This window comes from Antedon mediterranea, chromosome 8 (genome assembly GCF_964355755.1).
Source record: "Antedon mediterranea chromosome 8, ecAntMedi1.1, whole genome shotgun sequence".
NCBI lineage: Eukaryota > Metazoa > Echinodermata > Crinoidea > Comatulida > Antedonidae > Antedon > Antedon mediterranea.
Window position 1 is genome coordinate 25,232,924 of NC_092677.1, and position 20,777 is coordinate 25,253,700.

Genomic DNA, 20,777 nt, shown 5'->3' on the forward strand with positions numbered 1-20,777 from the left:
AGATGATGATAACGCCATATATGTCAATATTATGGCATAATTATTGATTTTTAAAAAGTGGATATTTTGGCCATTTTTGTGATTGTGATTCTGCGCATGCCAATTTGTCAAAGATTATAGTACAGGTACAGGGATTTTTTTTCTGAAAATGGCCAAAATATATACATATTGAGGTAATATTGCACAAAACAGATTTTTCGAAAAATGTTCTGCATTATAGTACAGTAGTAACCATGTAAAAAATAAAGCTTCGAATTTTGGCAATTTAAAAAAAAAACCCATGGCCGAATTATGGCGTAATTATCATCTAAATTTAGGAACCGTAAGTGCCCTAAGTTTACTCTGGGCACCGCTCAGGGGCCACATAAGCTCTGAGGCCTCTAGTTCTAGTCATTGAGCGCTCATAGCCGTTGCGCTACGCTTTTTAAAAAATAAAATGGTCGAATACTATTAAACAGCCTATACTGTAGTACTGCATAGCGATTTGTTTTTCAACGGGTTATATTTTAAAAATACAATTATGATGTGATAATATTGCCATATGAGCATATCTTATCATCTTATGGCATAGTAACCAGTTATATCAAAAAATAAAAAGGTCGCAATCTTTTTTGACATATGAAAATAACTTTTAATTTATTCAATTGTATTCTAAATATACAAGCTTAGCATATTTATAAATAATATAAAAATATTATTACTATATAAGAATTATGATTGTTTTGAAGTTTTATATATACATTATTTGTACATTTTCACCTTAGACTGTCCAGCCTGAAATTGCAGGGAATGTTTTGCATTTAGTGAAAACAAAGAAATACAAATAGGTATGAGTTTGTATTTTCTCCAACAATATAAATTACCTCATTTTGAGTACAACTTCAGTAGCAATTTTTATCAGCAGATTGAAATCAAAGTTGAGATGACACCGCCAGTAACGACGATCTCGTCCCCACACTTGTGCGGGATAGCATGGGCTTGCGATTCCGTGGAATATACGTGCAATGGCACGACCAGAGAAGTCCCTGTCGTGGTGTAGGCTGATAAAGCCACGCACAGATCCACGAACAGATGCCGCAGAAGCTATTAAAGAATTCTGTAATTATATAAAAATGTAAGAATATTATTGTAAATTGCGTTAGTGATTTAGAATTTATTTTTTTTAAATGTATTTGTATTTTTTTGTCTTTACTTACGTCAAGTTCAAGCTCATTGTCATCTTCCATCCACTGAACTAACGAACTCGTATCAAAGTACTCTCTTAAAATTTGTTTCAGTTCATCACTAGTTTCTTCATCAACGTCCGCACTGCACATCCAGAAGTGGTCACATGATACACTGTAAACACACAATTATCAACCAATCAGACTAATATATACTTTACTGTATTGCTAACAAAAAAACATAAACATATCATTGACAAAAAGTGATAAGATTTAGAAACTAATCACAGCTTAACACCAACTTGCATTTAAGAATGTTTGGAGGCACTTGACGAACTTAAACAGGGAATGCTTCTGTGTACAAATTGGTTTTGAGACATAATTTGAAGATACTGACACTTTCTGATATTTAGTATTATGTTTATTGGCAATAGTGTAGACAGAGCTTAATACCTGTTAAGTGCCTTGAACACAGACTTCAGTTGGTATAACTCTCTCTTTTCCTGACCTTTAACCTTAGAGTAGAGAAAGTCAACAACACCGTCAAGTTCCTCGTCAGTCAGATCACCAGGTGATCGGAAGTGGAAGCCAAGATCTGAGAGTTCTACCATTACACCAGACTTCATTTGGCCTGCAAATGAAAGAGAGTTTTAGGAATTGGTCATTGACAATTTCATGTCTTGATTTCCTTATAAGACATTATTATTTTATGACATTAAAAAGATATGTATGATTAAAAAATTTTGTATGATTGAAGATTAATTCCACTACTTTTGATTTTATTTATTTCTTTTGAGTGACCTTTTTTGTGGAAGACCGATCTCCCAGAAAGATCATGGTCAGAAAACTAGCAAAAAATCTCTTACTCATCTAAAACAGTCTACCAAGTCCTATATTTTATACTGTATAAAAACACAAGAAAAACAAATTCATGTCACATCCAAAAGATGAGGCAGAATGAAGTATCTTGCCTAAAGATACAAGCTATATAGCAATATTTACCGTTTTTTTTTAACCCCCCCCCCCAATGATATAAAAAATGCCCTCAATTGTAAATAGTATGTTTTTTCTAGTATGTATTTACATTGTATTGTCTATTTAGGCAGATATTTTCCCTTGATGGCATCGGTAGCTAATGAAATGTTTAGAAACAGGACTTGAACCCATGCCTCTCACATGCTAGTACAATATCCCTACCATTACCCCATACTACTCTCTCATTACTTTTACTGAGTATTGTACGTACCATTCCACTGCAGACTTTTTAATTGTTTCTTCACCATACCAGCCTGCCAGTTCATCTCACTTGCAACATCCACAACCGGGAACTCAAGGCCACTCTTGTTCCTCAAGGATTTACCAGTCTTCTCTTGATGGAGGGCAATGGCTGCTGCTAGGGCAGGACACTTATGAGCCATGGTTTGTAGCTGTTTAGGCCCCCCATAACAGTTGATGGTGCAGGTTGCCAATGCTGGCGGCAGGTTGTTGACCCACTGCTGTGGGTGCAGTTCTAGGTTACATAGAAGTGTGGCAATGCCTGTAAGAGAAATGACATCATGAGGAAAGTTCCCGAATGATCGGAATCAAAACGGTACTGGTTTGGTTCCTGCTCCCAAAAGTCATCCATTCATAGAAGCACTAATGAAGAAAGTATATCTGTGGTGGCTAATAGAGTAGTCCTGGGACATGACTATACTTCAGCTATAGAAGTTTGAAAATTTGTTATTAGAAATAGATTATACAATTTTAATTATAGTGTGCATAGTTTCATTTGATGTTTTGTATATGTCTATTAAATTAGTTTGATATGTGTCAGCTCGCTTCGCTCGCTCCCCCTCTAGGAAGTGTAGACGATGGTTCTCGAAATGATAATGACCCAGGTAAAAAGGACGTTCTCCTTGTACGTTTTTTGTCAGTTACCATTATTGAAAATGTTTGACATTCGTAAAACTAAACCTACTCTGTTTAAACTAAACCTGCTCTGTTTCACAGTGTCTTAGATGAATAATAACAGTTTAAAGTAGGCCTATAGTGTGTATACAGTTTGGTAGGGCCCTTATAGGGCTGAGGTGGGGAGGTGGAGTTCATTTGAGGGAGGTGCTTATTCAAGGAATATGTTAAATTTTTTAGTTTTAATAATATGGTAACATTTATAATCAAATAAATTCCTAATAGATATATGAAAAGTGGTTAAAAACGAATAACAAATGCTTGGTAAATTGTAGATAACAGTGCGATGAATTCGACTACAAATAGTATCATTGTGTTAATATAAATATATTTATAATACAATATTGTGTGTATAAATGTGGATGGGCGTTTATTAGATAGTTGGGTTTGGTGGAGGGGGGGGGGGGGGGTTGAAGAGCGATTATTATTCAAAGTGATGTTTTATTGGGGAGGCGTTTATTGAAATAAATGTCAAATGCCATGGTAAATTGTAGATAACAGTGCGATGAATTCTACTACAAATAGTATCATTGTGTTACTATAAATATAATACAATATTGTGTGTATAATTGTGGATGGGCGTTTAGTAGATAGTTGGGTGGTGGGCGATTATTATTCAAAGTGATGTTTTATTGGGGAGGCGTTTATTAAAATAAATGTCATCCTAATAATGAATTCATAATTTTATTCAAACATCTTTTGAAACTAACTTCCGCGGCAAGAAGACGTTTTAGACGGTTGCAAACATGGGCAGACATCCCGGTCCTAACGGGACACAGACAGCCTAGAGTTATTCCTCCCAGCTTACTCAATAAAACTCGGCTATCGGGATTTTAAACAAAATGTCTTATCATCCGATCTCCCTATGTAATTATATATATATATAATACTCCCCACAATATATTCCGATGCTTTATGACGTATATTTAATTTGATCTTTATTCATTTGGAGTATAATTTTTATGTTTTAACTACCGAACCTTCACACGCGCGATCCGATCCGAAAATAGACAAAAAACTAAAATGGCTATATAGCCACTAACGGCCAACTTAGTTGAAACCAGGATGTTGCAAGGTGAACATGTGAACTTATTGTGAACCCGGAAATTACTTCGACCCGATCCTATGTCGGAATTAACAATAATTTATATATAGATATAAGGATGATTTCAAAATGATTAAAATGGTAAAGTTTCAACATGGACGCAATGTAACAACAACGTAGGCACAATGCAAGTCATTTGACCAAAACAACTGACAGTTCAGATGATCCATCGTGGAGTTATTGATCAAATTACTTCCAGTGTGTCTACATCCTTGTGTTGCGTCCAAGTGAGAAACTACCTTAAAGATAGATTGCTAGATAGCTTATGGCAGATGAATCCATTTCATGTTAGTATTTTTTATTACAATATAAGTTCTTGCCTTCTTCTTTAATATCTAAGCTCTCCACATTCTGTTCAATAGATATTGCTCTTTCATGTCCAGGACACAGTCTTGGTATTTTATAACTGCTTTTCGTTTGTGAAGAAGGTTCTGTTGGCACCTGTATATCTTCTGGAATCTGTTCTTTCAAGCCATCAGATGTTTTAGAATTATTCACTGATGCTTTTGCACTCTCAGGTACTATTGTTGACAGATCATTAACTTTTGTGGTAGTAATCTTTCCAGCATCATCTGGTGTCTGAGGAATGATTTCTGATGCTTTCTGGGACAATACCTCGTCTGGAATCATCATGTAGTCTTCATCATCTTCTTCTTGAAAATTCTTAAGCTCTTTAGCTGCCTTAGAAAGTTTAAAAAAAAAAAAAAATTACAATTCTACAGAAAAGTCGTACACACAACTAACCACCCAATCTTGAAAAAAGACAAGATGTGGTTATACTGCAGGAAACCTAAACTGGATGGAGGAAGCAAAGACTGTGACTCCCTAGGTTTGTCTTTTCTATTGGGATGTTACCTCTTTGTTTAGTGGGGTAACGCAGAGGCCATCTGTCACATATGTTCTGTTAATATGCTAATTATATTTGTTTGTTATTTGCAAATTATGCAAACTACGTTACGCTCGGTGAAGTAATAAAACAGTAGTTGAATTAAAAGAACCGTGTTGACGAGTCACACTTGTAATATGGTGTCAGAATAGTGGAAATTCACTCAAAATGGAATCGTTGAAATTTAAGCCGCCTCCACCCTTCGATTTTGATGGTCCTAGTGTGTCTGCTGCTTGGAAAAGGTGGAAACAGAGATTTACATTCTTTCTGAAAGCGACTGGCAGTGCACGTAAAAGTGGTGAAATAAAGGTAGCAATTTTAATTACTACACTGGAAGGGCGTGGCTTAGATATTTACAACAACTTTACGTTCACTGATCTTGTAGGCGAACCGGGTCAGGAAGATTATGTCCCAGCAGAGGACAATAATGATTTTGATACAGTAATGTCAAAGTATGATGAATACTGTAATAAACGGGACCCGATAATGGCGTTACGAGCGCAATATTGGCAATATGAACGACCCGAAGGTCAGGGTTTGGATGAGTTTGTGAATGACTTAAGAACAATGGCGGTGAATTGTAAATTTGTGGATCAAGACGGTACGATTCGTGATAAGCTTTTCTTCAGTGTAACAAATCCAGTGATGAAAATGAAAGTTATGGGCGATGATGGCAACGCTACACTTGATACTGTGATACACCGAATGAGAACTTTTGAGAGTTCTAGACGCGAGCTTGAAATGGCCGGTGTTGCAAGTGATTATAAGCCGAAGGTTCATGCATTGAGAAGAACCAAATCACATAAACAGACGCCAAGGGTTAGTGGTCAACAGAATCATCAGTTTACGGATGCAGCCAAAATTAAATGTAGCAGGTGCGGTTCTTCACATCTACCTCGTCAGTGTCCAGCTTATGGTAAAACATGCTACGGGTGTAAGGGTTTGAATCATTTTCAGTCTGTGTGCACCAAACGTTTTTCCCGAGGACGCGGTCGTGGACGTGGAAGAGCTGTACATACAATGGATGAACAGTATATTATTGCCGAAGGTGTAAGTGATCCTAATGACTTATACATTGACACTTTAACTGTTAAAGATAAAAATGAGTACTTTTATATTGACACTTTAAGAGATAACGATGACAAGAACGCTTGGTTCTATGATGTGTTTGTGGGAGGTAATGTGTTAAAGATGAAGCTTTACACAGGAGCAGGTGTTAACTGCATACCACTGGAAACATTTAGAAAGTTACCAGGACATAAGAACATTAAAGTATATCATTCTAAAACTAACCTATATAGTTATAGTGATGAAATTGTAAAACATATTGGTAAAGTTACTCTAAATGTAAAAGTTGATAACATCCAAAATGATTATGACTTCTTTATTACTAATGTTGATGGTCCACCTATACTTGGATTGAAAGCCTGTAGGGAGCTTGGTCTGATCAAACGTGGTAACAATATGATGTGTAGTGATAATGTGATAAATAATAAATATGTACATGCACTAACTAAAGATTCTTTGATTCGAGAGAATCGTGATGTATTTACAGGTTTAGGTAAATATCAAGATCCTTTATGACATCAAGTTGAAAAGTGGTGTTTCTCCAGTAGTCCATCCACCCCGCAGGGTGCCACTTAGTCTGCATACCAAGCTGAAAGAAAAACTTGACGATATGGAGAAGAGGGGCGTGATTAAACGGACCGACAAACCAACAGATTGGGTCAACAGCCTAGTGATAGTGGAGAAACGAGACGGATCCTTGAGGTTGTGTTTGGATCCACGTGATTTGAACAAAGCCATTAGACGTGAACATCATATGATACCGACCGGTAAGGACGTAGTGAGTCAGCTGTCAGGTAAAACACTTTTCACTGTCTTTGACCAGAAAGATGCGTACTGGCAAGTTCCTCTTACTGACGCTAGCGCAGATATATGTACATTCAATACTCCCTTTGGACGATACAGTTTTCTAAGAATGCCATTTGGTATCTGCAGTGCTAGTGAGGTGCTACAGAAACGAAACCAGCAAATATTTGGTCATATACCTAACGTACACATAATCTGATGATATGATTATAGCTACAGGTAGTGAAGCAGAGCATAATGCAACAGTACAGAGGGTGATGGATACGGCCAGAGCGAACAATGCCAAATTCAATGGAAGCAAGCTTAAGTATAAACAGTCTGAATTGGTGTTCATGGGAAACGTGGTGAGTGCCGATGGACAGAAACCAGACGAAGAAAAGGTTAGAGTTATCAATGAAATGCCTGACCCACAATGTAAATCTGACTTGCAACGTATAATGGGGATGCTTAATTATCTTTCACAATTCATACCTAATATGTCCAATGTGAGTGCACCTCTCCGGGAATTGCTCAAGAAAGATGTTGCATGGTTTTGGGGTCCAGAACAAGCAGAATCCCTGAGGCAGTTAAAGGCGTTGATTAGTAGCAAACCAGTCTTAAGTTTCTTTGATCCACAGAAGCCAACCATTATCCAATGTGATGCATCATCCACAGGGCTCGGAAGCTGTTTGCTTCAAGAGGGTCATCTGGTTGCGTTTGCCTCTAGGTCGTTAACATCAGCTGAAGATAATTACTCACAAATTGAGAAGGAGATGTTGGCGATCTGCTTTTCTATACACAAATACCACCAATATGTATATGGCCGAGCTGTTGAAGTTCACACTGACCATAAACCACTCGAAACAATCACACGTAAACCACTCCATAAAGCTAGTCCTAGAATACAACAAATGCTGCTCAAATTGATAAAGTATGAGCTTGATGTTAAGTATGTTCCTGGAAAGTACATGTACATAGCTGATGCTCTCAGCAGAGCATATCCTGATAAGGTTGATCGTGATGCCCAACCCCTTGAACAGTTGAAATATAGGGTGCATAGTCTAGACGAAATATTGCCCATGAGTAAAGCAAAAATTGAAGAAGCAATACGAGCTACACATGTAGATGTGGTACTCCAAACTCTAATTCTAACATGCAAAAGCGGGTGGCCTAAACATAGATGGGGTGCACCGGAGCAAGTTAGGCAGTATTGGCATCTTCGTGATGAGATACATGAAATTGATGGTCTTGTGTTTTTAGGTGAGAAGTTGATTGTTCCTAGCCAAATGAGAGCAGATATGCTGAATAAAATACATGAAAGTCACCTTGGGATGGAGAAGTGTAAGGCGAGGGCCAGGTCTATTTTGTATTGGCCAGGTATGACCAACGATATAGAATCAGTAGTGTCAAGGTGCCCTGTTTGTGTAAAGTTCATGCGTAGAAATCAACGGGAGCCGATGATTCCACATAAGGTTCCTATGAGACCATGGGCTAAGCTGGGCGCGGATATATTTACATTCGCTGGCAGAGATCATCTTATTGTAGTTGACTATTTTTCCAAATACCCGGAAGTAGTGAGACTCACTAGCAAAACGGCTGGAGAAATCATCAAAAAATTGAAATCTATATTCTCAAGACATGGCATCCCTGAAATATTAATGACTGATAACATGCCGTTCGCCAGCTACGAGTTCAAACAGTTTGCTAACCAGTGGGGGTTCGATTTAGTGACGTCCAGTCCGACATATGCCAGAAGTAATGGGCAAGTTGAACGTTTCGTCCAAACCATTAAGCAACTCATGAGGAAGTCCGTTGATGAGGGAAGCGATTTTCATCTTGCTCTACTAGACTATCGTGATTCACCAATTGCAGGGTTGAATTGTTCTCCTGCTCAGTTGTTGATGAGCAGAAAGTTAAGGTCAACACTTCCAGTCACACATACATTGCTGCAACCACAAGTTATTGTCGGAGCTAGAGATTTCCTTCAGTCACGTCAACAGTCTATGACAAAATATTATGATCGTGGTACACGTGTATTGACGAAACTAAGAAAAGGGGACAACGTGAGAATATTGAAAGGACGGCAATGGGAACCTGCTGTTGTGGCTAAGGAACATGAGCTACCCCGTTCATATGTAGTGATGACCGAAGATGGAACGTCGTACAGACGGAATCGACAACATTTATTAAACACTCAACAACCGGATACTTTGCAGAAGGGCGTACCAACTTTGCAGAAGGTACCGGAAGCACCACCCTTACGTAGAAGTGATCGTGTTAGTCGTCCACCGGATCGATTGGATTATAAATAAATGTATCAATAATTAACTTCATTTTATGTTTATTTTGCAGATATCATGTTTATTTTCAAACCATCCTATAATGTATGAAACATATGAATGTGATCTAAGAAACAATTTGAAACATATGAATGTGATCTAAGAAACAATTTGAAACATATGAATGTGATCTAAGAAACAATTTATGTTTAAGGAAAAGTAATATTATTTATTTATGAGAATGTGATATATCGTGTCTAATTTACTTTTGATATTAATTTTAAAAAAAAATAAAAATTAAACTTTAGAAATTTATTTTGTTAGAAAAGGAAAGATGTCACATATGTTCTGTTAATATGCTAATTATATTTGTTTGTTATTTGCAAATTATGCAAACTACGTTACGCTCGGTGAAGTAATAAAACAGTAGTTGAATTAAAAGAACCGTGTTGACGAGTCACACTTGTAATACCATCCAACTGGAGGCCTCGGCTCTTTGACATATTTTATTGCCTATTTTCTCCTCTGGGCACTGCTCAGGGGCCCTCTTAAGCTCCGGGGCCTATGGGTCTAGTAAAGTAAACGCTCATAGCCATTACACCACTGTCTATGTTTCACAACCATAAGCTTTATATACAATAAAATACTTACCTGTCTAGCTCTAGCTTTCTCTTTGCATCTGCATGGTGAAAACACTTTACGACAGAGTTTCTTCAAGGTGAACCTGTCAAGTGTGTTAGCGTAGGTGTGACGTCTCAATTCACTCAGATCTCTACCCTGTAAAAAAATGCATTAACAACAGTATTGTTAATATTTGTATAATAATCCCTATAACAACTTAAGTAAAATTGTATTGTACAAGATTTTTTTTTTATAGATCTAAATATCGTAAAAAGGAGTTGATGCCAATTATCGTTCTGGACATGCTCACCTGTGAATCCAAGAACAGATGGCAATGTGCAGGTTTGCCATCACGTCCAGCTCTGCCAATCTCTTGCACATAGCTCTCAAAACTCTTTGGCATGTTGTAATGAATAATGGCACGGACATCAGACTTATCCAGTCCCATTCCAAAGGCAACTGTGGCTACGACAATGCGGATACTCCCGGACATGAATGCATTTTGAACTTTTCTTCGTTCGCTAGCTGTCATACCTGCATGGTATGACTCCACACTGTTGATGTCTGGTCTTTCATATGGTTTTATAGTTGCTAGTGATAATGAAAACAAATTATTTTTACTGACAATTTGTTTCCAATTCTTTAGTAGTACTTATTAATTTTTATAAATTCAATGTAAAATTAATACCAAATTATCAGTATTAAACACAATTTAATACATACTTTTATATGTTGGTTTTTTTGGTTTTTTAACTTTCTTTTCTGCCTTTTTCTTTCCTTTTCGTTTTTTCTTTTCATCCTTGCCGACTTCCTCCTCCTTCTGTATCTCCACTTCTTCTGGATCTTCAGCAGATGCTTTAGTCCTCTTTTTCTTTTCTTTTTGTTTCTTCTGTTTCCTCTTTCCACCTTTAGTGACTTCCTTCTCTTGTTTATAGATTTCTTCCTCTTCTACATTCTCCTGAATCTCTTCAGGTGCCATCACTTCTTCATTCACTTCCTTCTTTGTTTTTCCTTTTCTTTGTTTCTTTCCACCTTCAAAAGCTTCTTCCTTTTCTACATTCTCTAGAATATCATCAGGTGCCTTCTCAACTTTTTCTGGATCTTCCTCAGGTTCTGGATCCTTCTTTCTCTTTCCATCTGGAAGGCATGTTCTCAGAACGGATGCCACTTTCTCCGTTTGATCTCGTCGAATACAATAAACAATAATGGAATCTAAGTTTTTAAAACGGTCCCCCTGAAGGAGTTCAACCAGTGCCTGCGATATAAAAAGTGTCAAAAATACTTTTAATTTGTGTGTACTGTATTGAGTGGTTAGACTATAGTTTGGTGGTTTGCTCATTCCACTATAATATTGATTTTATTATATATTTATTATAATATTGCCTAACCTTGTCCCTATTCTCATCTTTTGAAACTGATAATTTGAGGTTATTTGGGACAGATCTTCCTCTCACCACTGCATCTTCATCAATACCAAGATGGCTCACAACACTCATGGCTGTCGACATGGTAGCTGTGGCAGTCAATCCCAAAAGGCATTGCACACCAAATCGTTCACGAATAACCTAAGGAGGCCAACAAATACTGTTTTTATAACTTTGAATAATTTGTTATTTTACATCATTTCTTTAAAATGAGTTATTAAATTAAATAATTAAAGTAATACTCATTGTAGGCATAGCCATGACCGGAAGATAAAAAATATAGAAATCTGTAAGAGTTTTGCTGTAAACAAATTAATCTGGGAAATTTTACATTTGAGTGAATAAAATTTGAAATAAAATGTACTTTTCTCACCTTGCAAACCATAAGATAAGATGGCCGAAAGTTATGTGACCATTCTGAGACACAATGAGCCTCATCGATACAAGCAAATGCAATAGGAGGAAGTTGGTGTAATGGTGGAAGACATCCTCCACCTCCTCCGCCTCCAACTACAGCTTCTGGAGAGATCAGCAAAACCTGAACTTTGCCCTCTATGATCTCTTTCACAACCCTTTCGCGCTGAGATTTGGCCATGTTGCTATGAAGCCGAGCACCCTGAAGACAGCCAGGTAAGCCAATGACCTGAAAATGAATTTTAAAAAAGCATACTACTGTGAAACCCACTATTAAGACACTATTTGTTTACGTCTTCTTAATAGGGATTCTACTGTATTATAAATTAAAACACAGCATTAAGGCCAATTTACACAGATGAGCGGTAACGGTAAACAGAAAGAAAAAGGGCGGTTTCTACTGGGGATATATACAGACCTTACATGAGACAAGCTATACACTAGTGTATAGCTTGTCTCACGTAAGGTCTGTATCTATCCCCAGTAGAAACCGCCCTTCCTTTCCGCGCTTTGTGTAAATGGTCATAAGGAATAACATAGATTCTATATTATTTTATAACTGTTACCACTCGTCTGTGTAAATTGGCCTTTACACACATTATTTCATGAATATAAAAACAGGCAACTTTCAAACGACCTGTAGTTTTAAATACATTATATTTTCTATTATTACCATACAAACTATTCTTACTATACTTCATTAGATTTCACTTTACCTGATCTTCCATAAGAGATACTAAAGGTGAGATGACTAGTGTAAGGCAGTGTGATCGCTGGGCATACATGTACGCTGGTAGCTGATAGCACAGAGATTTACCTGCTCCTGTCGAGAGCACCACTAAAGTTGACAGACCTACAGCAAAATAAAACGGATATTATCGGTAAGAGGGTGACAGGCATGTTTTGGTTTTCTTCGCTTTTCAGTTGGATTGTGTCTCAACCCAAAGTACGATTCAAATTTGTCTCTCTCTATTTAGTATTGTTTGTATATTGGGATAGAATTGGCAACAGCTTTTTGGGGCTTACACAAGGAACTTACCTGATAAAAAAATATGATGTGGTGATGGTGATGTTAGTAATAATGATTAGGATGATGACAATGACCTCTCAATGATAATTGCTCTTACCTGATAATATTCTCATAATGGCCTTCTCCTGACCTCCTCTGAATGAGTCATATCCCATTTCTTTTAGTGCTTTATATACCTTATTTGGAGTTTCTATGTATACAAAAAAAAACCAACATGTATTACTGCATATCGCTTTTTGAATAGTGTTTGTTTTTATTTATTTATACTGGGTGACCTCTTCAGTCAAAGACTGGTCTCCCAGAGCACCCAGTTATGATCAGTTCCTATGATGTACACTGGGGTAACCCCCTACTAATCTTGAAAGATGTTCTAGTGCACGAGCTAGTGTGTACACTGGACCTACAGTTATAGTCCTTATAGACTAGTTCTACCACCCGAACCATGGAGTGAGCCTCGAACCCTTGCCTATGCTATGGCTACGCAATTACGGTTGCACTGTCTTAACCGCTAGGCCACTCACTCACTGTGTAGGAATGTGTTATAGATATGTTCACTGTATATACACAAGATCAATGGCTTTACATCCCATTTGAGGCAATGACAGCCTAAAGATACAGGTAACAAAGCAAACCCATGTGTCTCGCATGCTAGTCCTATTACATGGGACTAACAGCTTTACATCCCATTTGAGGCAATAGCTAGGTTCACATTCAGAAATTATAGTGAGTTTCTTTATCATGATGTTCAATGTGAACCTGCAGGAAGTCGTTAACGTGATCTTTGATATCACGTTAATTCCGGCTAACAATTATCATGATCTTACGAAGTTATCATAATAAGAGACAAAATTAATCAATCAGCGCTCGGTTGCTAATCAGGTGATGTATGGGTCATCGACCCAACCGGAAGCCGATGACCCTAACAACAACAATAATTTTGACAGCGAGTTATATTCTTTTTGACGTCTCCACCTTTCACCCAAGCAAGCTGCAATACATTCTTTTTATTTTGGTTTATTTGGTTTTCGTTCAATTTTTTTTCAATCTTCGGATAACTGCTGTATAAAACTGAACTCGCGCAAGGCAAACAACAACAAACCAACAAACAAGCTACCGCACCACGTCACACACCATGTTCTCAACGTTTGACCTCTGTCACGCAACATTGCACCTCATTAGCATACTTATATCATGATGTCCAATTCTATGTGAACACTCTTCCTGCTAACGTGATATTCAATATCCAGATATGAGAGCACGATAAAATCTTATGTGAACGTGGCTAATAAGAGCCCAAAGCTACTTCAATGCTTCAGCATCAAAGAAAATTTGTATCAAATTATTTGAACTGGAGATATTATATTCATTTACTCACATTCTTCACTTACCTATTGGTCTGCCATTTTCATTCAGTCTAAATAATGGTTCAATGGGGTTTCTGATTACTGGTGCCTCATCATCAGGAGGTGGTGCCGGAGCATTCAAGAAGTCAAAGATCACATCACCTGGTTCAAATAAGAATTTTATTAATTATATAGAAAAAAACTGAATAATATAAAATTATGTACTTTTTTTAGACAATTTTTCTTTGGTGTTAATTAAACCAGATTGTTTTGGTAAAACGTATATATGATTTTGGAAAGATACGGTGATCTGACCTATCAGTTTAGATGTACAAACACTTGACAAAGAATCTTCAAAACCATAAAATGTTTTTTATGATGAACTATGACGACACGAAACTCTGGTTAATTAGAAGACCAAAGTGGATTTTTGTAAAAGTTAAAAAAAGTCAACCACTGTTGCAGTAATCATTGAATTTCAAACCTTTAGGATGTTTGATACCAGTGGCTGCAAGAGCTGCTTCCTCCAATGTTGGAAATGGAGACTTTGACAAATCTTCTGGCTTTATATCTTCTTCTTCTTCTTTGTCTGGTTTGGGTGGAACTATAAAAAATACCAACTGAATAAAAACACAATTTCTCCCTTTTTTCTTTTAAAATGAATCTGTCAATTTAATTTATGACATTTTGCATTTTTTATTGTTTGTTTATCGTATTGTTTTGGTTCTCATCTGCCATTACCTGGTGGTTTTTGTGATTGCAGCCATATTTGGTCATAATGATCAATATCATATTTGTTTATGAAATAAGAAAATGTTTATTTTTGTTTTAGATCAAATATATGTTCTTGAATTCTTGAAGTGAGATATTTGAATGTATTGTTGTTTACAGCACAAATTCCAAAATACTTTTTTTCCATTTTGCAGAATTTACTACAACAAAAATCATGTTGGTCATGGTCTTTGATGTGTGACATTGTCTGATGACATTGTCATTTTGAAAATTCTGAAAGTACTTTTTTTTTCTTTTTGCAGAAGTTACTACAGAACAAGAAAGATTGGTTTGTAGCATCTTCAGATGTTGGTTATGTTTGTTGTGACATTGTCTTTGCGTCTTTGTGAAATTGCCGGATGACATTTTGATTTACACTTACGCCTTCCTTTGCAGAACTTTGCCCAGTGACCTTCTTGTCCACATTTGAAGCAAACGCCAGGTTTGTGCCATCCACCACCACCACCACCGCCGCCTCTTCCATACGACTTTCCCGATGCTTTTCCCATCTTGACCTTCCATTGTTGTCGTTTGTATAGTGGACCGGTCATTTTATTCGGTGCTCGTGTGTAGACTTTCTTTCGCAGGTTAATTCTTACAAAGTTTTCATTAAGGCTTGCTGTACTCCTGAATGTGTATAATAGTACTTAGGGACAGACTCAGGATTTTCTAAATGTGGAGAGGGGGGCGGGGGGCGGGGGGGGGGGGGCTGGCAGCTAAAACATTAATTTGTATTGTTATAATTGTAAATGTTTGTTATTTTGATGGAAATAAAATAGATTTGAAATATAATATTAATATTAACTAGATTTAATTCGTCACTATGACGAATTATAGGTTATATGCATTGATTTAAATTAAGATAATTGATTTTAAAAGATATATTGATTGATTGATTGATTATTTATAATATATGATAGGATCTTGCTAACGCAAATACAATAGCCGGTATCACAATCCGATCAAAGACCCCTCTGCGTATATAATGTCGTAAACCACATTTGTTACATAATAATAAAGACATAAGTTACTTTTATCTAGATTTCATTAAAAATCATGTGTATAATCTATACACTAAGAAATAAAATTGAACAAACAATACGGATAATAAAAAAAAAATCTCATTTCGTTTCGTTTCCCAAGGTGAGACTCGATTTCGGTACCGTAAATGCCATAGACACGAGCCCAAACCACCGAGCCATCCACAACTGACTATATTTGTAGAAAGATTCCTCTGTGTATTTACTATGCAGTAACCACTTTGGTGCAGATAGATTATTACATACCGCAATTAATTATAATTTTTTACTATGATGACATCTTTAAAAATTGTTTTAAATGATGCACTGTCAAACTATATACTTTTAACTTTAATATATGAACTTTTGAAGGAAGAAAGTTAATGTTAAGTTTGTTAATTTGGCCTAAGAAAATGTCATAATTTTTTGATTGTCGAAATAAATTTTTCAAAATTTTAAATGCAATTAATGATGACCTTATCAACTTTTGTTCTCTTAATTTCATAATAAATCATACATATGATACATACACTTCAAGAAAATGAAATAAAAAATAGAAGTTTCCGAGCATTCTGACGATCTATATTAATTTTAAAATGTTGTTAACTTACACGTGCGTAGCCAGTCACTTTTGACGTGCTCGTATAACTGAAAAATTGACATAGCTAGATGAAACTGATATCAAGATAATTGACGGACAAAATAGTGCTAAGGAAAGAATAAATAAATAAAGAAATAAATAAAGATCCTGGCAGATTCAAGAGATTATATGCATGATAATGCATATAACCTAAAAAGATACTTCATAACTTTAACTGACAAAATAGGAGAGCGTGCAACCCTAGTACTATCCCTGGATCCGCCCAAGGTACTTAAAAACATTTATAACTTTACCTGGATGGTGCTGATGGTACTACAAGTTTCTTCTTTTTCTTTACTGGCTTTTCTTCCTCACTACTTTCTTGATCCTCTTCCGCTTCTTTAATTCTATTTTCTATTTTTCTTGGTAATGCTGGTTGTTCTTCTAAAATGCTAGATACTGTCTCCTTAGATACAACTTGTTCCTTTTCACACTCTGCAGTTTGCGTCGTTTCTACAGAATCAACCTTTCGTTTCTTAGTTTGATTCTTCAAATGTATCTGAGGCGTTAACTCTTCTCGATCTCGCTTCTGTGTAATTTGGTTTGATTCAATTTGATGATTAATTTTGCTACTTTCATTATTTTTATGTACATTCATAGAAGTTGTTTCTGTAACTGCATTTGAATCTGTAATTTGTTGATTTTTATTAACTTGGCTAAGAGAATCAACAATATTATTTTCAAAGGTTCTCAAAGGAGTAGTAACATGAGGAGTTGGTTCTTCAAAGTTGTTTAATTCATTACCATTGTTTGTTTCCATTGGAACATCGTAAACTGTTTTTTCTTTTATCAATTTTGTTTGACATCGTTTCAACCATGCATTGTCCAAAGCAAGTCTGGGTTTCTTGTTTGCTAAAATATTTGGTGATGCAGAAGCGACTGATGTGTTTTTTAGCTTATCAGACTTTGAAACTAATTTACACGATGGAAGGTCAAATGTCGAGTCATCCTCTTCAATCAATTCTTTCTGAACCGCGGAAACATTTACTACTTTTAGTTTATTCGTTCTTTTACGAGCTGAAGTTGGAAGTGCCTGAAATACGTAGTGTTATGGTTAATAATTTTAATTTAATTACTTTAAAAAGTTGTTGTAAAAGTTCAAACTCTTCTAGCAAACCTTTGCTAATTCAAAAAGAAAATCTAACTAGGAAAATGAGAAAGCCAACTAGCAAACAATTAATTTTATAAAACATGTAATAGAAATTATAATAAAATAATATTATCATATTCATTTTTTTAAATGGTCCAGTCTCAATTGCACAGGTTGAGGTAACCCCTTCTAGGATTTTTACACTGGACCTACGGTTTATAGTCCTAATTTGAGAAGACTCGTTCTACCACAAGAACCATAACCAAGTGAGCCTTGAACCCTTTGCCGATGTAATGGCTACTTAATAACGGTTCCACTGTCTGAATCGCTCGGTCACTCACTCGTCTCATTCATATACCTTGAATTATGACTTACTTTATTGAACTCTCTTATCTTCAACCCATACGAAGGTTTCTCTTCAGGTGATACTTTCTTAGTTGCTTCTTTATCTATCTTTTCTTTGATATTCAAATGCACACCCCAAACATTTCCAGTGTTATGACTGCTTTTTTTGTCTTTTCCATCATAGAGAATCTTTTCTTTAGCTACAATTTCACTATTTGGTTTTCCAAGTTGACGATATTCTTTATAGTAGCCTATATTGTAATTAAAAACATTTTAAATGGATCCCCATACTTTAGTCACTTACCAATGTGTTTTAGATGTGTACACATTTTCCAAAAAATACCTGTAAGAAAATACTGGATGATGCTTCAAAGAAAAAATGGTTTTAATTGTTGTCGTAATTATCTGGAAAAGAATCATTGTAGCCTACCCCTAACAAATTCCTTTTACATACGTCTTAAAGCCTCTATTCTAGGCCTAGGTAGATCACTTTAAAATCATACGTATTTAAAAATCAACCTTTTATTTTGTCAGAAGCTTTTTCAATGTCATCTTTGTTTGGTCGTCTGTCGTGAAGTACTGCAAATGCATTCTCCCATTCTTTGAGAGCTTTCTTTAAAACTGATTTTCTTTCTTCAACACCCATTTTTCAGCTGTACAAAAAAAAAATTAATAATATAGGCATGCATGTTTGTTATAATATTCCATTTCACAATGTATATTTTTATCCTGTTATTTGCCTGAGAAAACTTCTTAGAATAGAAGTGTTAAGCGCAATTTTAAATTGTGCAAGGAAGTTCTTAGCAATTTGTCATTTTACACTAGTAGTAGTAGTAGTATTTTTATGGCATAATAAAAAGGAAAAAATAAATCCTTTCAATTGATGACACGCCACCGATGACGGTTTGTTTTTAAATGTAATGTTGTTAAATAGCCTTTTTGCGCAATCAATCTGGCTCTTAAGTCTTACACTGACTAGCTAGGCTAGCCTACACTAACTAGCCTACTACTAGTACTACTGTAGCTAAAGGCCTAGTTTAGCCCAGTCAGTGTAGGTAGAGACGTGTACACCCTACTATTTTAACTAATACTAGGCTAGGCCTATTCATATATAAATCTATCTAGGCCTTAGTCTAGGCCTAACCTAGCTTGGCCTAGAGCTAGCTAGCTAGGCCCAGACTCTCTAACCTATATGCCTAGTTTAGCTAGGCTAGGCTAGCCTAGTATGTAATATCCCCTGCCTAGCTAGCTAGTAGGCCAACTATTTAGGGCCCTCTATCCCTCTCCTACCTAGCAAAAAAATGGCAAGGCTCTAAGCATCTACTACGCCTAGATAGCCTGCTTAGCTTTCCCCTTAGCTTATGGCTTAGCCTTTAGCCAGGATGGGATGATAATGTTGGCTAAGATGAGAGATCAAGCTAAACTTACTCTCTCCGATCCGTTGCTATATATCTGCGATTACAAACTTTCGCGGCTAAACTGTTTGTGTACTGCCTATGAACTCGTGTCCTGTGTATTATGATGGTCATGCTTGGAAGAACGTCGTTGCCAGAATGTAACGACAATTAACCCAATGGTAATGGCCAGTGGTGTTTTTTTTTTAGGACGTCTTTTCAGTCAGTATGATGTCCATTAAACTTTGTAAGTAGCTATTCAGTAGTTATTCATTTATTTATTGCGTTATATTATTCACTGTGACTGTCTCTAATTAACTCGTCAAATTTCAGCAGATTTATACTTCACAAGAGAATTTTGAAAAAAATCTTATTATGCAGATTACTTGCACTTAAATTAAACACTATTGAATCTCTAAAACTGTAATTGTTTCACTTTTATTTTTGTCAATAAATATTTTATACAGGCTACAGAATTGTTTGATTATAATACGCCGATTATTAACAGCATGCATTTGAATGTTTTAACTTTTAAACATCTCATATCTAAAACCGCTAGCAAAAAATATTCCAATTCTATTTAATTGTGGAATGGGCTACAGGCTGATATCAGAAATTAATTTCTATGCAAAATTTGGACACATTTTAAAGATATTTTAAAAAATCATTGTAGAACCATATAATTTTATTATATATTTATATTGATTTCTGTACGTTTTAGCTTTTTTGTAGGAGTCGCCTACAGAAGCTGTTATAAATCAATAATAAAAATAATCAAAAATTAGAAAACATATGAAATAAATTGAATATTTTTATTGAAATGTTTATTTTTATTATTTTTAAAACAAAAAACAACAGCAGAAACAAATCCGCCACCTACGTAACAGCATGGTTAACAAAACACAGAACTACAGTACCTAAAATCAGAAACACTTACGACGACAAAAAAGAGAAAGACTGGAATTAAAAGTGTCCGATCGGGATTGGACTTGAGACTAAGCTATTATAAGATAAACTTATTCTACTAAATAAAACAAGACAAGACAAGGGCCAGTGGAAATTGAGATTGGTAGAAGGAAATGGAAATGGATTGGTCACACACTATAAGGAAACCGAAACACAACATAATCAGGCATGCCATAACATGGAATCCCCAAGGGAAATGAAATAGAGGACGCCCAAGGAACACATGGAGGAGAGAACTGGATAAGGAGGTGAAGGATGCTGGCTACAACTGCACAGAAGAAGTGTAAGGAATTGCCCAAAACCGTGTAAGATGGAGACGTGTAGTTGATGGCCTATGCACTGCTAGCTGTAATAGGTAAGTACGTTATTCTACTAATGCTTTTTAAGTACATTAAATCTACTAAGAATACAGATTGCTGTTTGTGTAACACTCTTCCCTGTAACTACAAAAAGATTTCTCGGGCATAGAAATAATCCCCAAAAAGG

At 36.0% G+C, this 20,777-nt stretch overlaps 1 protein-coding gene across 1 annotated transcript; it reads right to left on the reverse strand.

Annotated features, from left to right (window-relative positions):
* Positions 1-668: 668 nt before the first annotated feature.
* On the reverse strand, positions 669-19,414 carry LOC140056279 (ATP-dependent DNA helicase Q4-like). Its single transcript, XM_072101598.1, has 19 exons — positions 19,360-19,414; positions 18,451-18,584; positions 17,962-18,182; positions 16,751-17,529; positions 15,220-15,464; positions 14,551-14,670; positions 14,112-14,228; positions 12,821-12,913; positions 12,410-12,546; positions 11,653-11,922; positions 11,244-11,420; positions 10,579-11,110; positions 10,166-10,446; positions 9,886-10,011; positions 4,539-4,899; positions 2,410-2,700; positions 1,617-1,794; positions 1,197-1,338; positions 669-1,096 (listed from the first exon to the last, which is right to left on the reverse strand). The coding sequence occupies exons 2-19, from the start codon at positions 18,575-18,577 to the stop codon at positions 860-862; spliced, it is 4,434 nt and encodes a 1,477-aa protein (XP_071957699.1). The 5' UTR covers positions 18,578-18,584; positions 19,360-19,414; the 3' UTR covers positions 669-859.
* Positions 19,415-20,777: the final 1,363 nt, after the last annotated feature.

Bases quoted from the DNA above. Each gene is read 5' to 3' on its own strand.
- LOC140056279 (XM_072101598.1), bottom strand. From the start codon at position 18,577: ATGGGTGTTGAAGAAAGAAAATCAGTTTTAAAGAAAGCTCTCAAAGAA. The intron at 15,465-16,750 runs GTAAAGTTATAA...ATACACATTCAG, and splicing joins GTACCATCAGCACCATCCAG to GAGTACAGCAAGCCTTAATG. The intron at 10,012-10,165 runs GTGAGCATGTCC...ATTTTTTTACAG, and splicing joins ATCTGTTCTTGGATTCACAG to GGTAGAGATCTGAGTGAATT.